The sequence below is a fragment of the Ipomoea triloba genome, chromosome 7 (assembly GCF_003576645.1).
Source record: "Ipomoea triloba cultivar NCNSP0323 chromosome 7, ASM357664v1".
Lineage (NCBI taxonomy): Eukaryota > Viridiplantae > Streptophyta > Magnoliopsida > Solanales > Convolvulaceae > Ipomoea > Ipomoea triloba.
Genome location: NC_044922.1, coordinates 25,858,030 through 25,875,740, shown reverse-complemented (window position 1 = coordinate 25,875,740; position 17,711 = coordinate 25,858,030). Strand labels below are relative to the sequence as shown.

At 35.9% G+C, this 17,711-nt stretch overlaps 2 protein-coding genes, 1 long non-coding RNA gene and 1 pseudogene across 4 annotated transcripts in view; 2 read left to right on the top strand and 2 right to left on the bottom strand.

Moving 5' to 3' along the window:
- Positions 1-713: 713 nt before the first annotated feature.
- LOC116024397 lies at positions 714-2,271 on the top strand (annotated as a pseudogene).
- Positions 2,272-4,693: 2,422 nt separating this feature from the next.
- On the bottom strand, positions 4,694-7,172 carry LOC116025067. Its single transcript, XR_004099589.1, has 2 exons — positions 6,041-7,172; positions 4,694-5,915 (listed from the first exon to the last, which is right to left on the bottom strand). It is a non-coding gene; the product is annotated as an uncharacterized LOC116025067 (long non-coding RNA).
- A 3,654-nt stretch (positions 7,173-10,826) lies between these two features.
- Positions 10,827-14,279, top strand: LOC116026046 (L-cysteine desulfhydrase-like). The gene is made up of 2 exons (XM_031267490.1): positions 10,827-12,298; positions 13,752-14,279. The coding sequence occupies exon 1, from the start codon at positions 10,910-10,912 to the stop codon at positions 12,293-12,295; it is 1,386 nt and encodes a 461-aa protein (XP_031123350.1). The 5' UTR covers positions 10,827-10,909; the 3' UTR covers positions 12,296-12,298; positions 13,752-14,279.
- A 753-nt stretch (positions 14,280-15,032) lies between these two features.
- The window catches only part of LOC116026344 (tRNA:m(4)X modification enzyme TRM13), a 7,377-nt gene continuing 4,698 nt past the window's right edge, over positions 15,033-17,711 (bottom strand). For both annotated transcript variants that reach the window (XM_031267833.1, XM_031267834.1), the window contains exon 9: positions 15,033-15,453. In XM_031267833.1, coding sequence (XP_031123693.1) covers positions 15,219-15,453 — 235 coding nt within the window. In that variant the 3' untranslated portion in view covers positions 15,033-15,218. The remainder of the gene's footprint in view (positions 15,454-17,711) is intronic.

Sequence of the window (17,711 nt, the reverse complement as noted above, 5' to 3'; positions counted from 1 at the left end):
TATAACAATTTTGATTTCTACCCTATTTCATCGCAAGAAATTATTTTTTTCATTAATGAAATATGGTAGAAATCATCCAAAACATCCATATAAATAACATGTCATCATTTTTTCTAATTTTATTTTTCCATGTCATCAAATTAGATGGGTTACTTGTTAGAAATAAGCTAAAAATGCTAGATGAAAAATAATTTGGAGTATAATGACCTAGATGGACCATATTTTAATTCATGGTGCTAGTTGAACAATCAATGATAGTACATGGGCCTATTTGACCCTTTTGCCTATATATAACTATTTGCTCAGCCATGTTTATCATTACTTTGTCATTTTATATTTGCGTGCTTTCTTCTTGTCCATATATGTTAATTTCATTAATTAATTTCAAAACGCATTTGCATGCATAGGCAGCTGGCTTAAGTTTTCCCAAATCATTACTATAAAAATACATATCAGGGAAATTTATGATTATAATACATGTCCTTCCAGAGACTAGAAACCATTGCATTTTGGTTTTATGTGGCTAATAAGATCATTACGAAAAACTTCATAATTCTCGTCGTTATACATACAATAATAATGTGTTGATTATTAGTTGTAGTTGTAGAGAACGATGCCTGCTAGTGTCTCCTTCCCCTCCGATCCTTTCAATCACGATCGTCATCTTCATCGTAAAAGAAGTTTGAATGATGAACTGATGAGCAGCAGCAAAGATGATAATGCATGATTGGTTTGAAATGGAAGAATGTGATGATTTTGACTCCCTCTTTGCTGGAACTAAAAAGATCGAGCGCCTTATTGAAGATCAAAATCAAATGTCTTCCCCAAATCCTCAAGTTTCTGAGCCCAAACCTCACCAGACTCCATTTTCTTCTGCATGTTTCCAGATCTTGAAATGTTATGGTAGGTTTTTCAAGGATCGGAGCAGTGTAACCAGCAAAACCGATCATATCGATGCCAGCGGCGCCGGCGGTAAACTGTCGGTGGCTGAAATTTTGAAGCTCGCCGGAGAAAGGTACATCCAATTCTTCACCCAAAACGGCGACGGATTTTCCGCGTTCTTCCATCCTTACGCCTCCGCTCTCTCCGGAATTTCCGTTGACGACATCAGAGACGTGGAGCTCGTTCACCTACTTCTGGCCGCCGGAGAGGAATTGAGCCGCCGGCAATATCATCTCGCTGCCTGTGGACCGCATCCGATTCCGGCACTCCGGTGCAGAGACTCGCGTTCCATTTCGCCGAAGCCCTAACGGAGAGGATAGAGAGGGAAACGGGAAGGTTTAGAGGGGTGAGCGAGGAGCGGTTAGCCAGGTGTCGAGAGAGTATGGCGTTGAGTTGCAATCCCGCAGTGTTAGCTAGCCACCAAGGGCTTCCCTTCGGTCAGGTGATCCAATTTGCCGGAATCCAGGCCATCATCGAGCGTGTGAAGAACGCAAGGAAGATCCACTTGGTTGATATCAATATCCGGAGTGGAATTCAATGGACAATTTTGATGCAAGCTCTAGCAGAGCAGCACGACAGTTCCCCGATCGAGCGTATTAGGTTAACCGCAATCGGAGTGGCGGAGAGGGAGAAGATGGAAGAGTGCGGCAAGCGGTTGCAGAGTTTCGCCGACTCCTTGAATCTGCCGTTTTGTTTCCATACAGTCTTCCTATCAGATCTGAAAGATTTCAGCGAAGATTTGGTCCAAATAGAAGATGAGGAAGTTGTGGCGGTGCTAGCAAGCACGGTGCTGAGAACAATGATCGCACGGCCCGATTACCTCGACGGTCTAATGAGAGGAATCCGAGGGCTTAGGCCGGCGGTGATGGTGGTGGCGGAAGTGGAAGCGAACCATAACTCGCCGTCGTTCATTAACCGATTCGTGGAGGCGCTTTTCTTCTTCGGCGCCTACTTCGATTGCTTGGACGATTGCCTGGATCGCGACGACCCGTGCAGAAGCACCATTGAAGGGCTCCATTTTGGGGAAGGGATCAGAAACATGGTGGCGGCGGAGGGAGAGGAGAGGTTCGCTAAAAGCGTGAAGATTGAAGTGTGGAGAGCGTACTTTGCAAGGTTTGCAATGGAGGAAATGCAACTCAGCGATTCATCTGTGTATCAGGCTAATTTGGTGGGCAAGAAGTTTAGAAATGGAAATTCCTGCACGCTTGATCGTAGTGGGAAGGGCCTCATTTTTGGGTGGAAGGGAACACCAATGCATTCTGTTACCTGTTGGAAGTTTTCTTAATTTCTGTCCGAGTTCTACAGCATATACTTCCAAATTCACTACCTCAATTTTACTCCATAATGATGTGACAATATTTTATTATGCTAGTCTCGGGAAAAATGTTTACATCAAATATTTGTGAGAAGAAGTAAAAGTTTGGAGTACATGTAGTATTTTCGTTTTTGTCCATGCATGGATGGTGTGTTTTTTTTTTTAAACCTGGAAAACCTACCATCTCATTAGCGGCAAATTATGCTATAGACCCAGGTCCACCTTGCAAGGTGGACCCAGGTCCATGTTCACAATTAAAAAATTTGATGTTCACAATTTTAGAATTCTATATTCACAATTTTAAATCGCAATACACAATTACAACTCTATATTCACAATTTTGTTATATAAATTAAAAAATTGTGTTATACTTGAATATAGAGTTCTGAAATTGTGAACAGAGTTTGAAATTGTGAACATAGAATTCAAAAATTATGAAAATATAGAGTTCAAAAATTGTGAACATAGAGTAAAAAAATTGTGAATGTTGATCTGTGTCCGAGTCCATGGCATAACAAATGCAAGGCCAATACACATACTATACGCTAATATTGGAGAAATAATTAACACGTACAATAGTATTCATGCCAAGTCTGTAAAAGCTTGTCGAGATTTATTGACTCAAGACTCCAAACTAGCACATAGAAATTTGCATTCCAAACCAATCTGAGCATGTGAAGAGAGATAGTTGCATGTGATTGATGGACTAGCAATTGATTGTATATGATAGCTTTTACAACTGGTGTACCGTTGTAATGGTATGTAGCTAACTATCTCCTATTCCTTTTCTCAAAACACCTGGAGGAAGCCTGCATGAACTTAGCTCACTAGTTCAGTAAGTATCTCTAAGATTATGTTTGAAATTCGGCAGCGACAGTGACAGTATGGAGATTATGCCTAAAGTGGGCAAATTCCTTGTGCACACCTTTTGCACATCAATATTTGATTGGCTTTGTCTGTTGACTTGTTGAGTTATCGTGATAGAAACTCTAGCTCAGCTCAAAATACTTTGGATTGCTCGGGCGAAGCGCCTGATCAATGGGAAGCTGGAAACAACCTGTTGGTATGTTCAAATGCTATGAGAGGAGGAGAAGATATGAGGCTGTGGAAGCCAATCTGTTCACAAAGGTGGTAACTGATGATGATGGTTAAGCAGTGTAATATTTATCCAGAAAGTCAGTTGAAGAAGACATGCATGCATGCACGCACTAAACATCTGAAAGTTTTGATTCCTTTTTTTTTTTTTTTTTTTTTGAATAAACTGACCCTATTACATTGTAGTATCTGTTCATACATACTTTCTCAACCTATTGAAGCACACAAAGTCAATTTCGATATCTCCTCCACTGAGGCTCGAACTCATGACCTTTCATATGAGGGAGGCCGGGAGGACTAAGCTAGAGGAGCTGTCTCTATGTCCAACTCATGTTTATGTACAGTTTAAGGTTGTTATGGGTGGGTGAGTGGCTTAAGCTGATTTTGATCTTTTGGTGTACAAAGGTTTTGGCTGGAGGTACAAGACAAGAATCAAATCCTTGTGGATTCTCAAAAATCCTTAATTTGCACTATACTTGCACCATCCTATGACAAGCCAAGTTAGCCAACTGCTCCATTTTATCCCCTTTTTTTCTAGCTATTATTACATTATTTATTAGAGCATGCTCAGTAATACGGTCTCTTTTTCTTTTTTTTTTTTTGCAATGCAAGTTTTTTTTTTTTTTTTTTTTGGTTCCTTTGCCAAGTAATATTTAAAATAAATAAAATAAATATTTAAAATAAAAACAAAAAGAGAGAGTGGTCGGGGCAGGAAGAACGTGCGCCGTACTCTCAACCAACTGAAACACAAAGAGCCAACGCCCTCACTTGGGAGGGTCACAACTATGCCGCTTGACCACAAGACCTACCTTTGATCATAGCAAAATCATTTAGAGCTAATGTCACTTTTGATCCGTCGATTATTATTTACTTTTAACATTTGGTCCCTAACTATTAATTTTTTTTCATATTTGATACACACATATATTTTTGTTGCCACATTTGCAACAAAAATTTTACTTATGCATAAAATATGACAAAATTAATAGGTGAGAATTAAATGTGAGAAATGAATAATAATCAAAAGACCAAAAATAGCAATAGTTAAACTGTTTAATTCACTTGTTGGTCACCAATAATAATAAGTATAAAAGTGACAATGTTTGAAATTATTAAATTTTAAGAAGTTTTAGCATTAGTTAAATTTTTTTCCTAATTGGGTGTTTGGCTTAAAAGCATGAAGTATTCCTATGTATCTTTCTTGCAGTGGGGCAAGAAATAGATGAGAAAAAGAGAATGGAATCAAAATATGCATTGAGATTTCATATGTTTGTTTGGTTCATCATTAATCTCTTTATTTTAAGATTGATAAATGAGAATAGTAGGACAACATGACACTGCTGGAAAGAAATCCCAATACTATTTAAGACATGCATATCTTAGTTTTGAAGCCCCGAACTCAGATATTACAGTTCAGACAAGATCTGAGCAACATCTTTCCCCAAAACCATATAGATGAGTTAGATTATTATAAAAACTGGAAAATGTGCAAACACAGATGCTAGAGAAGGTTTGTCAGGTCAACTTGTAATATGAATTACTTGATCAAATTGTTGGTTCTTTCCTAATCTCCATCCGACCTTTGCACACCTCCATTACCTTTTAAGAGGCCTATGCCCCATGGAAACTGCCTACCTGTAATAACTTCATGAGAAAGGATGATATGTACTCACAAGTGGTCCATTCTTTAGTGCATGCTCGGCAAATTTGCATGCTTATTTCACAGCAAGGGCATCCATACCATCCATCTGTTGTAGGAAGAAATATTTGATGGAATGTATACCACAAAGAACACAAATCATATTGAGAAAAGCTGAAAAATTAGGAGCATACTCAATATACTATGCATAGATAACAAAGGATTCAGGTGAATGAAATCAGTATCTTGGTCACGTCTGACTCTGACATGTGAAATATAGGTAAATCCTACCTGCATGGATAGCTCAACTGGTTATAGGGGTGAAGTTTGGGAGGAAAGACCAGGGATCGCGTCTCACGAGCGGCAGTATGGGTCTCATTTCTCAAAGTGAAGGGAGGCATGATTTACATTCTCCCAAATGCTTTGTCGGGCCAGGGCGTGGGGGGCCTTGGGTTGGGGATTCAACCTTTTGGGAGGAAATATCCTTATTTATTACTCGTTCAAATAAATGCTACAAGTTACATTCATCTTTTCATTTATAGAAGAAATGAATGATATTATTTCTCATCATCATAATTAGGCCTTAGAAATGCTGTTATATCAATTGGAGCTGTATATTTTCCAGAGTCTTGCCAAAGAGCAGCAGGAATAAACAATTGTGTTTTGTCAAAAAGCAGCAGGAATAAATATTTAAATCCTCTGTTCATATGTTCAATAATTAAATTCTCAAGCAAATGTCATCTGTATAGTTTTAGAAAAGGAAGAAGTTCCCAGCAACATTGCAGAATAATGCATAACCTCAAACTCAAACACACAATGGATAGTCTGTACCTTCATTCACAGATCATTTTCATGGGATTCAAAACAGATCTAGTTCATCTGCCATTGTAAAACTTCCATTGGAGCCAAATCACATAATTTGCACTGTCATATTCAACCACTTAATAAACAATATTTAAATATAAGCCATCAGCAAAAAAAAAAAAAAAAAGCATAATTAAAAAATAAAGTATAATTCAAAGCATAAGCGCCAGTGATTTGCCACAGACCTCACACAGGAACAGGAATGCAATGTTTCACTTCAGTTAACGAGAAAGCATTGATGAAAAGCAAACCAGTGCCTTCCTGAAATGAATCTCATCTTCTTCAAAAATGTCAGAACAGATTTCCTTTAAAAAGCAAAAAACATAAGAAAATTCTGGAATGCTTATGTATATAATCATGCCGGGAGAAGGAGAAACAAGAGCTGACACTGGAATTCCGGAATTGAGATACAAGCTAACTTGAAAGTAAACTGAGATTAAGATGGTTTGGTCATATTTAGAATGAACTTTTTGCTGCAGATTTTCTGTTTGCACTCTTCAAAGAGAAGAAAAACAGCTTATAGTTGAATATGAAATTCACTAAATTTATTATTTATTGCTCAACAAGCAGTCCATATCTCCAAAAGCCAGAACAATAACACTCAAATTGGCATAACCGCATAAGAAAAACCAAAAGCCAAGATATGTAAAAAATCAAAATATGATAAACCAAATACTTGCTCAAATCAAACATTTAAAATTACTTAAATTGAAAACCAATTAGATATGTAATTAAAAAAAAAACATTTTAATTTTTGATACATAAAATGAAGAAAGAAATTTTCTCCTAAATCTACAAAGCAGAGCATTAATGACACGGCATGCCCTAACTAATAAATATAGAACGAGTATAACTGCACATCCAATGCACAGTCTCACTAAATTCACTCCATTTCCAATTCATAGTGCTATAATTCAAGACAAATATTTCCAAAATTTTATAAACATTTATGCTATGAAAACAAGAGTTGAGCATGCAGAGGATTAATTAAAGGATCAAAACTGGAAACATATTTGTCAATTATCAAGCAAACTACAACAAGCAGAATTCAATTCGAAAAGCGGATACAGTTTGGGATCTGACCTAACCCGATGAACAGAAGCAAATCCGATTGTAGGGGCGAAAACAACGAAAAGGCATATTACGGGTTTGTGCGTGAATCTAACGAACCACATATGCAACAGCAAGAGCAAGATCTAGGCGTCAGATTCACGCACAAACCGAAATATACCTCTTCTCCATACCACTTCCTCTCATTTTCTTCAGGGTTTATGAGTTTGATCTTGACTCGCCCAGGGATCAGTCGTCTAAAATAGGGCTGCCAAATATTCGTGGGCCTAATGTGTGACTCCAGCAAGTTGACTACAGCATAGTCTAGTTGATCCATTCAACTACTCCTGGCCATGTAAATCGCATCCGATGCTTATCAGTTGTTATGCCATGGACTCCGTGGTCCAAGGTGGACCGGATCTATGTACACAATATCATAACTCTATGTTTATAATTTTAAAATTTCATGTTCACAATTTTATAACTCTATGTTCACGCCAAGGACCTTGTAATCCAGTGGCATCAAACCCTTTTCTTTATACGGGAGGTGATGGGTTCGAGCCTCAGTGGAGTCAATACTGACTTTGTATAACACAATTTTTGAATCTATATAACAAAATTATAAATATAGAGTTCAAAAGTTATGTATATTGAGTAATGTAATTTTGTATATTGAGATCTAAAATTGTGAACATAAAGTTCTAAATTTGTGATCATAGACACGGGCAAGGTGGACCCGGGTCCATAGTATAATTTGCCGATACTTATTAAGTGGACCATGATCCAGATATATGGGCTCTATTTGACCGAGCTTATTTAGGAGATTATAACTTATTTTAAGCTATTAATAAGCTATAAGTTCTGTTACAATCGTTATATCGTGGACTATGGTCACAAAACGACGTCGTTTCAATAAGTGGGAGAAACGACTGCCATAAATCTTTGTAACTGATACTACGTTCATCCCAAATGATACTGCCTCACATTTGTTTTTATACTATCGAAATAAATTATAGTTATATCGAAATGTAACTGTAATTGTGTTGAAATGTAACTGCAGTGTATATAAACTGATACTGAATAACAGTTTCACATTTTTTGGTGTATATAGTCCAATGAAACTGTAGTTATATCGAAATGGTATTGTAGTTGTGTTGAAATGAAACTCCAGTGTATTATAAGAGAAACTGTAGTTATGTTGAAAAGAAACTAAATAACAGGTTCACATATTTGAGTATATAATATCGAATGAAACTGCAGTTATATCGAAAAAAACTGCAGTTGTGTTGAAATGTAACTACAATGTATATAAACTGAAAGTGAATGGCGCGGAACGAAGGCCGTTTCATCCGTCTGTTTTCATTAATTAAAATGACGTCGTTTTGATGCGTTATCCACAGTAAAATTTGCGACTCTGTTAGGTACTTAGGTAATGTTTCCAAAATAAGCTAGTAGATTAATATTTTATTTTATTTTAAATTTTAAATTCTAAATTATATTATTAAAAAATTTTAAAATGCCAACTCACCGTACACGTAAGTAGGTAACTTGATGAAATTGATGGTGACCTGCTATAAAATGAAATTACATGCATTTGGACAGTGGTCTAATTGTATTATTTTTTTTTGGTTAACCTAATTGCATTTTCAAATTATCTTTAGTGTCCAATTTGCACCTTATTCTTTTTTCTTTCTTTATTTTATTTTATTTTATAACTATGGTCACATACTTGTATGAAAAGGAATGTTTTTTTTTTTTTTTTTTTGCTTAATTCCTTTCAGCACACCAACCATGAAGCAAGGTTCAAGCCAAATTGAGAAAAATGGGTCACGTACTTGTATAATGTGTGTATGTATACATGCCCTCAATTTCTTTCACAAAAATAAAAAGAAAATAATAATAAATACATTATAAGATTTAAAATTAATAACATATACTTTTTATATACTTATAAAGGGTTTGGCTCGTGGGTTGATCCACAGCATGTGCAAGTTGCGAGCTTACACATGCCAAATTTATTAGTAGAGGTGTTAAATGTGTAGGCTTCAGTCCGTTTGTCATTGGCTCTTTTATTTTTTGGACGGAAATAGCTTGATCTGATTAGGTTTCGAGCTCAGTCCAAAAAGAAAAATTAAAGTTTGACACATTCTATAGTCTTAAAAATAAGTTTTCAAAAAAAATAGTCTTAAAAATAAAAAATCAAAAAAAATATATTAAAAAATTATATATCGACTCATTTAAGTTATGTTTTCTTTCTAAAGAAGCCTTATAGGTTTATATATTTATTTTTAACTATTTAACTTAATAATTATTTCAAGAAAATGAAAAATTAATACTCAATAATGTAATAACATTAATAAGAATAAGTTTACATATTGCAACTACTAACTAGGCAAGTTAGAGTAGTTTTTCTGATTTGAAACAAATAAAATTTTACAAATTTAAAATATATTAAGATAGTAATTATTAATTAATATATGATAATTACGCAATTAGCTACCCGAATTGTTTTTCTTTTTTAATAAAATTGATCATTTTACATTGTAGTATCTGTTCGCATAAAGAGTCAATATCACCTCATTGAGACTCAAACTCATAACCTCTCATATGAGGGAGGTCACTACATGCCATCTGACCAATTTTACATTTTCTAACATGGTAATTCCATCTTCTAAAAAAAAACAGGATAATTCCATAGGACATTACTCATTTTGAATATATATGTATATTATGTCTTTTTAAAAAAAAAATGTACGGGCCAGATCAGGCTATCCCGATCCATGGGTTAAAAACTAAAATCCGGCTTTATCCGTAGTATAAAACGTGTTAACCCTAGTCCGTCCATTGTAGCAAATGTAAGCCTAAGAGGGCCCAAACGGGTTGGGTTGGCAAATTATTGTGTGGACCATGAATATAATGCATATTTTTATTATACTAAAAGTACATTATTTTTGTACTGAAGTTATATTATTTCATAGTATATATAAAATAAGAGTTAATTCCAGCAATGGTCCTCCGACTATATTGATTTTTCAAAATTAATCACTGACTTTCAATTTGGACAATTTAGATCCCTTGACTTTCAAATTCTTTCCAATGTTGGTCCTTTCGTCAAATTTTAGTTAAGTTGAGGTCAAAATGTCAAATGAAGGTGTAAAATTGTCCGTTCATCTATTTAGTGTATTATTACTCGTATTTCTCTTGTCCTATATACTATATATATGAATATAATATCAGTCGAAGTCTCAATCGAAGCCATATAATCTTAGGCGAAGTTTCTTCGACTGATATTATATTCATATATATAGCGTATAGGACAGGAGAAATACGAATAATAATATACTATACATGTGAACGAACAATTTTACCCCTTCATTTGACATCAACTTAACCAAAATTTGACGAAAGGACCAACATTGGAAAGAATTTGAAAGTCAAAGAACCTAAATTGTCCAAATTAAAAGTCGGGGACGAATTTTGAAAAATCAACATAATCGGAGGACTATTGTTAAAATTAACTCTATAAAATAATATACTTTCAGTACTTAAATAATGTACCCTAAAATAATGTACTTTATGTACAAAAATAATTTATTTTAATATATTAAAAATGTACTTTTTATTTATGGTCCACACAATAATAATTGGGTTGGATTTGGATTAGACTTCATGTTAGCATGTCCATTTGATACCCTTATCCATTAAGTCTGAATTTTTACTGTCCAAAATGTTCATGGCACTAACGCATCCTTCTACGGGGGCAGGCCGGCTTGCAAATTTTGCTTCAATTTTACACCTCTAATTGTGTTTATAGTTCAATTAATTACAAATATAAAATTTATCAAGAGATCAAGAATCGAATTTCACCACCAACACACTACAATTAGTACCCAATCCATTGCTGACGCATGCAATACTGTGATAAAAATCCGTTAAAAAGTTGGATAAAATTAAGCAGAACCCAAACCCTAACCCCAACCGGAATTCGGGACTTCCCTTCCGCCATGGATGCTCCTCGTGAAGATATCAGCACCAATGGCAACGACCACAATCACAACCACCACGACGACGATAACCATTTGTTCAAGAAACAAAAGCTTTCTTTCATTTCAGAATCCGAAATCCGGCAAGAGTTTGCCCACCATCAACCCGGCATCGCTCGAATTAACAACGGCAGCTTTGGATGCTGTCCGTCCTCCATCATCGCCGCCCAGAAGCGGTGGCAGCTCCGCTTCCTCCAGCAACCTGATGACTTCTTCTTCAACCACCTTCAGAAGCGTATCCTCCATTCCCGCAACCTAATCAAAACTCTCATAAATGCCGACCACGTCGAGGAGGTGTCCCTTGTCGATAACGCCACAACTGCCGCCGCTATCGTCCTCCAACACGTCGGCTGGGCCTTCGCTGAGGGCCGATTCCAGAAAGGCGACGCTGTTGTGATGCTCCACTGTGCGTTTCAAGCCGTGAAGAAATCAATCGAGGCTTATGTGACTCGCGCCGGTGGATCTGTTATCGTTGTCCAGCTCCCGTTTCCAGTTAGTTCCAATGAAGAAATCGTTGCTGAGTTTCGTCGTGGCTTGGCCAGGGGAAAAGCTAATGGTAGGAAAATTAGGTTAGCTATAATTGATCACATTACCTCAATGCCTGCAGTTGTCATTCCGGTGCGCGAATTGGTCAAAATTTGTAGGGAAGAAGGTGTGGAACAGGTGTTTGTTGATGCTGCTCATGCAATAGGCAGTGTTCATGTGAATGTTAAGGAAATCGGGGCTGATTTTTATGTCAGCAACCTACACAAATGGTTCTTCTGCCCGCCCTCATTGGCTTTTTTGTACTGTCAAAAATCGACTACGTCTTCCGAGTTACATCATCCAGTGGTTTCGCATGAATATGGCAATGGACTGGCCATCGAGAGTGCTTGGATTGGAACACGAGACTACAGCTCACAGATGGTTTTCCCCGAGGTGTTAGATTTTGTTAATAGGTTTGAGGGCGGCATTGATGGAATTAGGAAGAGGAATCATGATGCTGTTGTCGAAATGGGAGAAATGTTAGCCAAGGCTTGGGGAACAAGGCTCGGGGCACCACCGGACATGTGCCCTAGCATGGCTATGATTGGTTTGCCCGCAAGCTTAGGGGTTTTGACTGCTGATGATGCTTCAAATATGAGAACTCTTTTGAGAGACCGTTTTGGGGTGGAAGTACCAATCCATTACCAGGAACCAAAAGACGGGGAATCACTTGGAACCATGGACGAGAATGGTTGTGTGACAGGATATGCTCGCATTTCTCATCAAATTTACAATACAGTTGATGATTACCTCAAGTTGAGGGATGCAATTAATCAACTTGTGCAAGAAAGGTTTACTTGCAAGGCTCTCCATGCAGAATAAGAGGTACTATATTACATTAGTATCATTCACAACAGAATTTCTTTTCCACATGTTATTAGTGATGGAGGCATGATTCAATTAGTTTGGTTTGGAGTAATTGTGCTGTTTAACACTTGTTTCTGCATTAACTTGGTAATTTGAATAATTGAATTCCATGTGTTAGCAAGACAAACTCTGAAGGCATATTGTCTTCCTTCTGATTATTCAAGTTAAAATTTATGTGGTAATATATTGATGAAGTTGATAAAGGTAAACAAAAATCTGATTCAAAAGGCTACTTCTTTATATTGGTCCCATTTGAGAAAGCCTATGATTATGAATTTACATAATAGTTTATGATTATTGATCATCTCTAATTTGAGAATTTCTAATCAGCTTAGGTTACCCGGCTTAAATAAATTCTAAACTGTTGTAATTTCATAATCTTATTTTTAGAATAATCTCTGCCAAATATATATATATATATATATAAGTAGACATCTATTGTATTTATAATAACAGGGTTTTGTAAACCCATACTGCCATACTGCCATACTGCCCCTGCATCATGTAGGGTTGAGGGAATTTCTATCTACAGAGCATTGCCTTTAGTTTCTTATATGTTTTAACATAAGCAAAACCTAACATTTAATGAGTGAGCACTTTCTCCAGGACCACACTTGAATAGAGGCAAAGCACAGCTTGAAAAACTCTCTATTTAACAAAGCTTTGAATCTGTAGTTAACTCAGGCCATTAGCCCATTTTAAGCTTATTTAAAATCATAAACTGAATTGGATCTGAAGCAGAGAAGGTAAGAGCATATGTGTGAGTGTTTATTGTAGGATTATCACATTGAGGATTCTTAAAGGATGGTTGGCTTAGTCTTAATGGATGAAACATGAAAAGGAATCAACTGGAAACTGGAGCCATTGCAAAACTTTGAATTTGTAGAAATGAAATTGGATATATGCAATTTAACTATTGTTCAGCATAGACCTTGTGATGCAAAGTAAAGTTTTAGGATCATACAAGTCCAAGAAACGGGCAGCTCTTGTTTTGCATAAATGTAGTCATAGAGAGACAGGAGAATGGGGAGATGATATTATATAAACGACTATATAGTCTTTTTGGCATCTTTACGAGTGTCGGGATGTGAGATGATGTCAGAAGAATTACACATCCTTTTTGTTTTAAGGTCTTGTAATAGTTCTAGAAAATGAAACTCTGCATAAACTTGCATCTGAATAATTCTTGTTAGCTTTTGACTCTACAACGTGGACATTCAAGGTGACCTCATCTGATTTTTGTTGTCATGCCATCCTCCCCTCTTGAACTGGTGTGTCCATGATATTCCTGCATGAAAGAACTTTTGAGTTGATATTTGTTTTGCAAAAAGGCACCTTCATTTCATGCATTAATCAAGCGATTTTGAGTTTGTACTGCCGAAACCAATTAGCCTTTTGTGCTTATTTTCAGGAATATAGTCTGATCTGTACCAGCAGTTTCAAGGAATGGGCACTTGGAGATAATGTTAAAAAGCTGATGAGTTGTAACCAAAGGAGGATTCTCTTGGCAATGAAGAAGAATGTTAACTGTGACTTTTCAGACCTTTTATGGTCACTTGTAACAATAAAATTTTCAGTCTGTAATTGTTTGTGCAATTTAATCAGCTGAAGGTGGAGTTTAGTTCGTTCATCCCATCCATGTGCATGCATGTGCATGGTTTCAGACTTTTAAAAGTCATTGAGGTGATGCAGTGAGTAATTGTACTTTTTTTCCAAAATAATTAGTTACCCCATATCATACTAATATGAGTTGAAGTTTAGGAGGAAACTAGTAGAAACCTGCAGAGCTTTTGTTAGAAAATGTTGTTTGGATAGGTTTTTACATGAAATTACGTGACTTCCGATGAGTGTCGCAATGTTTCATGTTCTTTGTTGTGTGAGAATTAACCAATTTTATTACTAATTAATAAGCCATATTGGGATGGTAATTTAGCTGTCCCATGGATATTTGCTTCATAGGGGTGAGTGGGGAGTGTTGGAGATTTAGAATATGGATATTGGTTAAAAATGAAATATGCATTCTGCAGTGCTACGAAGCCACTCCAACAATGTGGTTAATTGGTTTAATAAATAATAACCTTAGCAGGAACTTGGGTGTGTTTGGTCAGGACTTCTGCACCTTACTATGAGTTTTGATAACAATTATCATGTTTGTTTGTCTATTTTTGTTATTCTATTATTGAATTCAAATCTTTTAATAATTATATAATTTATTACCCTTTTATTCATCTACTTTTGAAAAATGGAATAAAAAACAAGGGAGAAAAAATAAATAATAAATAAAAATGTCATTGTCCATACATTAAATATAAAAATTTTAATATATATATGCACATATATGAATATATCAAGTATTACTAAACACTTGAATTGATTTGACATTTGAATAGTAAATTACACTATTTATTACAGTGATTGTATTATTATTTTTTTAAATAGTTCTTATTTATATAATAAAAAAAAGTAGGACTTAATTTACATCTCCAACTAATACTTCATCTTGACTACTCAACTAATAATATATAGGGTATAGACTTTCTTGGTACTTCGATCTTGAGCTTTGGTTACGTTAATGTTTATTCTATACATTTTTTTTTTCACTATATTCTGATATAATTTGGCCTATTAATTAAAAACAAAAAATTTATACAATTCCTTTGGCAGTTTACTACATGTGCATTCAATTCAGAAATGTAACACAAGGGGTTAAACCTTCTCATATCATCAGTGAGTGACAAGAAGTCATGCCCATGCTGTATTAGCAAAAAAAATTCATAGCTTTCTTGCAGGACAATGCAAGGCACAGCCAATATACAGTTTGAGTATTCAATTAAGTATGTGTCTAGGAAACAAAAATAAGGTAGTGACATGATAGGGTTTAGCACTTTTGCCTGGCAACCAACAAATGGTTTTCAGGAGAGATGGTGGAGGGAACATACTTAACAAGCTGGCATTCAAGTCCGACTTCCTTGAGCCAAGCCATCCTCCCAGCATCAATTATGTCTTTGCACATGAACCCCAAAGCTGCCCTATCCACGCCCTTCATATTCCTTATGATGCCTTCTACTCCCTTTGGATCCACATCTCCGTCTAATTCACACGATTCCCTCTCGCTAATACAACATTGCGAGAAACAGAAGAGGATTAGTACCAAGTGCAAATATATGAAATATATAACCATTGAAACAACATTCTAAGTCTAACAGCTGCAGCAAATTATACCATGAATCAAGGTCTACTTTGCATTGTAGACCCTGGTCCAAAAATAACCTTCAGCTTCTGTATCTATAGTTGACACATTATGTACCTGCAGTTGACAGTTACTGTACTTGTAGCTATCATATTATGTGTCAACAATTATCAAATTATTTATTTACATGTACATAAACTGTTAACTATAGGTACAGAATGTGTTAACCGAAGGTATAGAATTTTTGTATCAGGGTTCACAATGCAATATGAATCCTGGATGATGGTATAACAATTGAACAGCTGCCATGTAAGTATAGGGATGTCAATCTTAGCCTGAAACCGATGAGTTGATCCGATATACCTGAACAATTTTGGGGTTTGGGCCAAGAAATTTTAGCCCGATAAAAAATTAGTCCGATAAGCCCAAGGGTTTAGGATTAGGACCAAGAATTTTAAACCCGAACAGGGGAAAAAAAAAAAAAAAAAAAACTGATTAGCCCGGATCGATAAGCTCGACAGCCTGATAGGACTAGCCTAAAACCGAAGGGGTTAGCCTGATTGGCATCCCTATGTAAGTAGTGGTACTATTATATAAGAAGTAATTGAGATCACTATATTGTTAGAAAATGGTATTTTATTATATAATATAATACCTGATTTGTAGGTCTGTAGTGCAATCAGAACCGTTGAGATCTGAAGTATGATCTGCATCAACAGCCCAACTGGTAAACCATGTCACTGCGTGGAAGTCTTCCATGCTAATACCCAAATTCAACATATATCCCGTATCTGTTAGGATGAATAATATTTAGAAGCTTAGCATACAACAATACACACGCACACACATTGATATATATCTTAAACCAGAATGCTAACAGTCTAATAGAAGGGGAAGAGGATACCCAACCATGAATTCAAAATTATTCAAAGTGAAATTGATATGTCATGGGCAGAGAGTTTAGTAGTAGGATGAATAAATAGGTTACTTATATAGTGCCTCCATTGGCAAAGATGATGGCAACATGTAGCAATAGCTAAGCCAGTAAGATAGCAACAGGATTCAGGTGATTCAAGAATAGCTTGACCCTCACATTGGTCCTTCGTGCAACACCTTAATGTCATATCTGCAGCAACATAGGTTTTATTCCACTAGTCATTAGACCTCATATGAGGAAAAAAATGGGTAAATCGAGTGAAATGAAAAGTCAGGGCAAATGGCATGTTAAAACATGACATATTAAGCTCACTTGTAACTCATCCAAGAAAAAAAATTGAAAAAAAAAAGAAGCAAAAAACCATCAATGCTACCTGTTGCAGGCCCACAAAGATGCTTGCCAATTGCCAAATAAGGTGCTCCTCGTAAAGATTCAACAGCTTTTAACTTTAGGTCCTCAACTGCAAGTTGAGTATTTTGAATTGATCACGGTGAAGAATCCATGAAATATATGTAAAAAGAATATATTGCCATTTTTAACAGTATACACTACAAAAGACTCAGTGGAATGTGCAAACTAATTTTCAAATGAAAGTCAACCAATATGTATGAGCTATGTGTTTCGGACAGCTCCTTATCAGTTATCACATCAAAATTCTGATTTTATATGAAATGATCAGAAAGAAAACCTTGTATAGATAGCTATTTAATTTTAGGACTGCAAACAAATGTATGAACAAAACAGTAGAATCCTGTATTATTTTGTTCCCAAAAATGTTCCCCAGTGGGCAAAGGCCTACAGCTATTAATATGTACCGCAATCATTATTCTTGACATATTGATCTTCTTGAGTTCCTTAAGCAAAGAAAAAACAGCTGGTAACAAATCCATGTTCCTTCCATCAAGCCACAAGTGCTAGTTCAAGGCTCATGAATTTACATATAACAAGAGTTAAAAGCAGGGGCCAAGTTTTTCAAGAGTATAGCTTAAATGACATTGGTCCTAAAAGCTTGAGCACTTCTAAGAAAATCCATGGTATGCAAAATATTTTCCATTGCATTTAAGCACCAATAATTAGTTGTACACTATAATGGGGGAGATTAAAAGATGGGGAAAGCAATTAATCTTACTGTCAATTCTCAAGCGCTCCAATGTCAACCCCTCCTTCTGTCGCAAACTCCTATCAGCCTGAAAGTATGGTTAACATAATCATTAACCTAAAAACAACCAAAAAAAAAAAAAAAA

Excerpts from the sequence above, each read along its gene's own strand:
- LOC116026046 (XM_031267490.1), top strand. The coding sequence starts at position 10,910 with ATGGATGCTCCTCGTGAAGATATCAGCACCAATGGCAACGACCACAAT.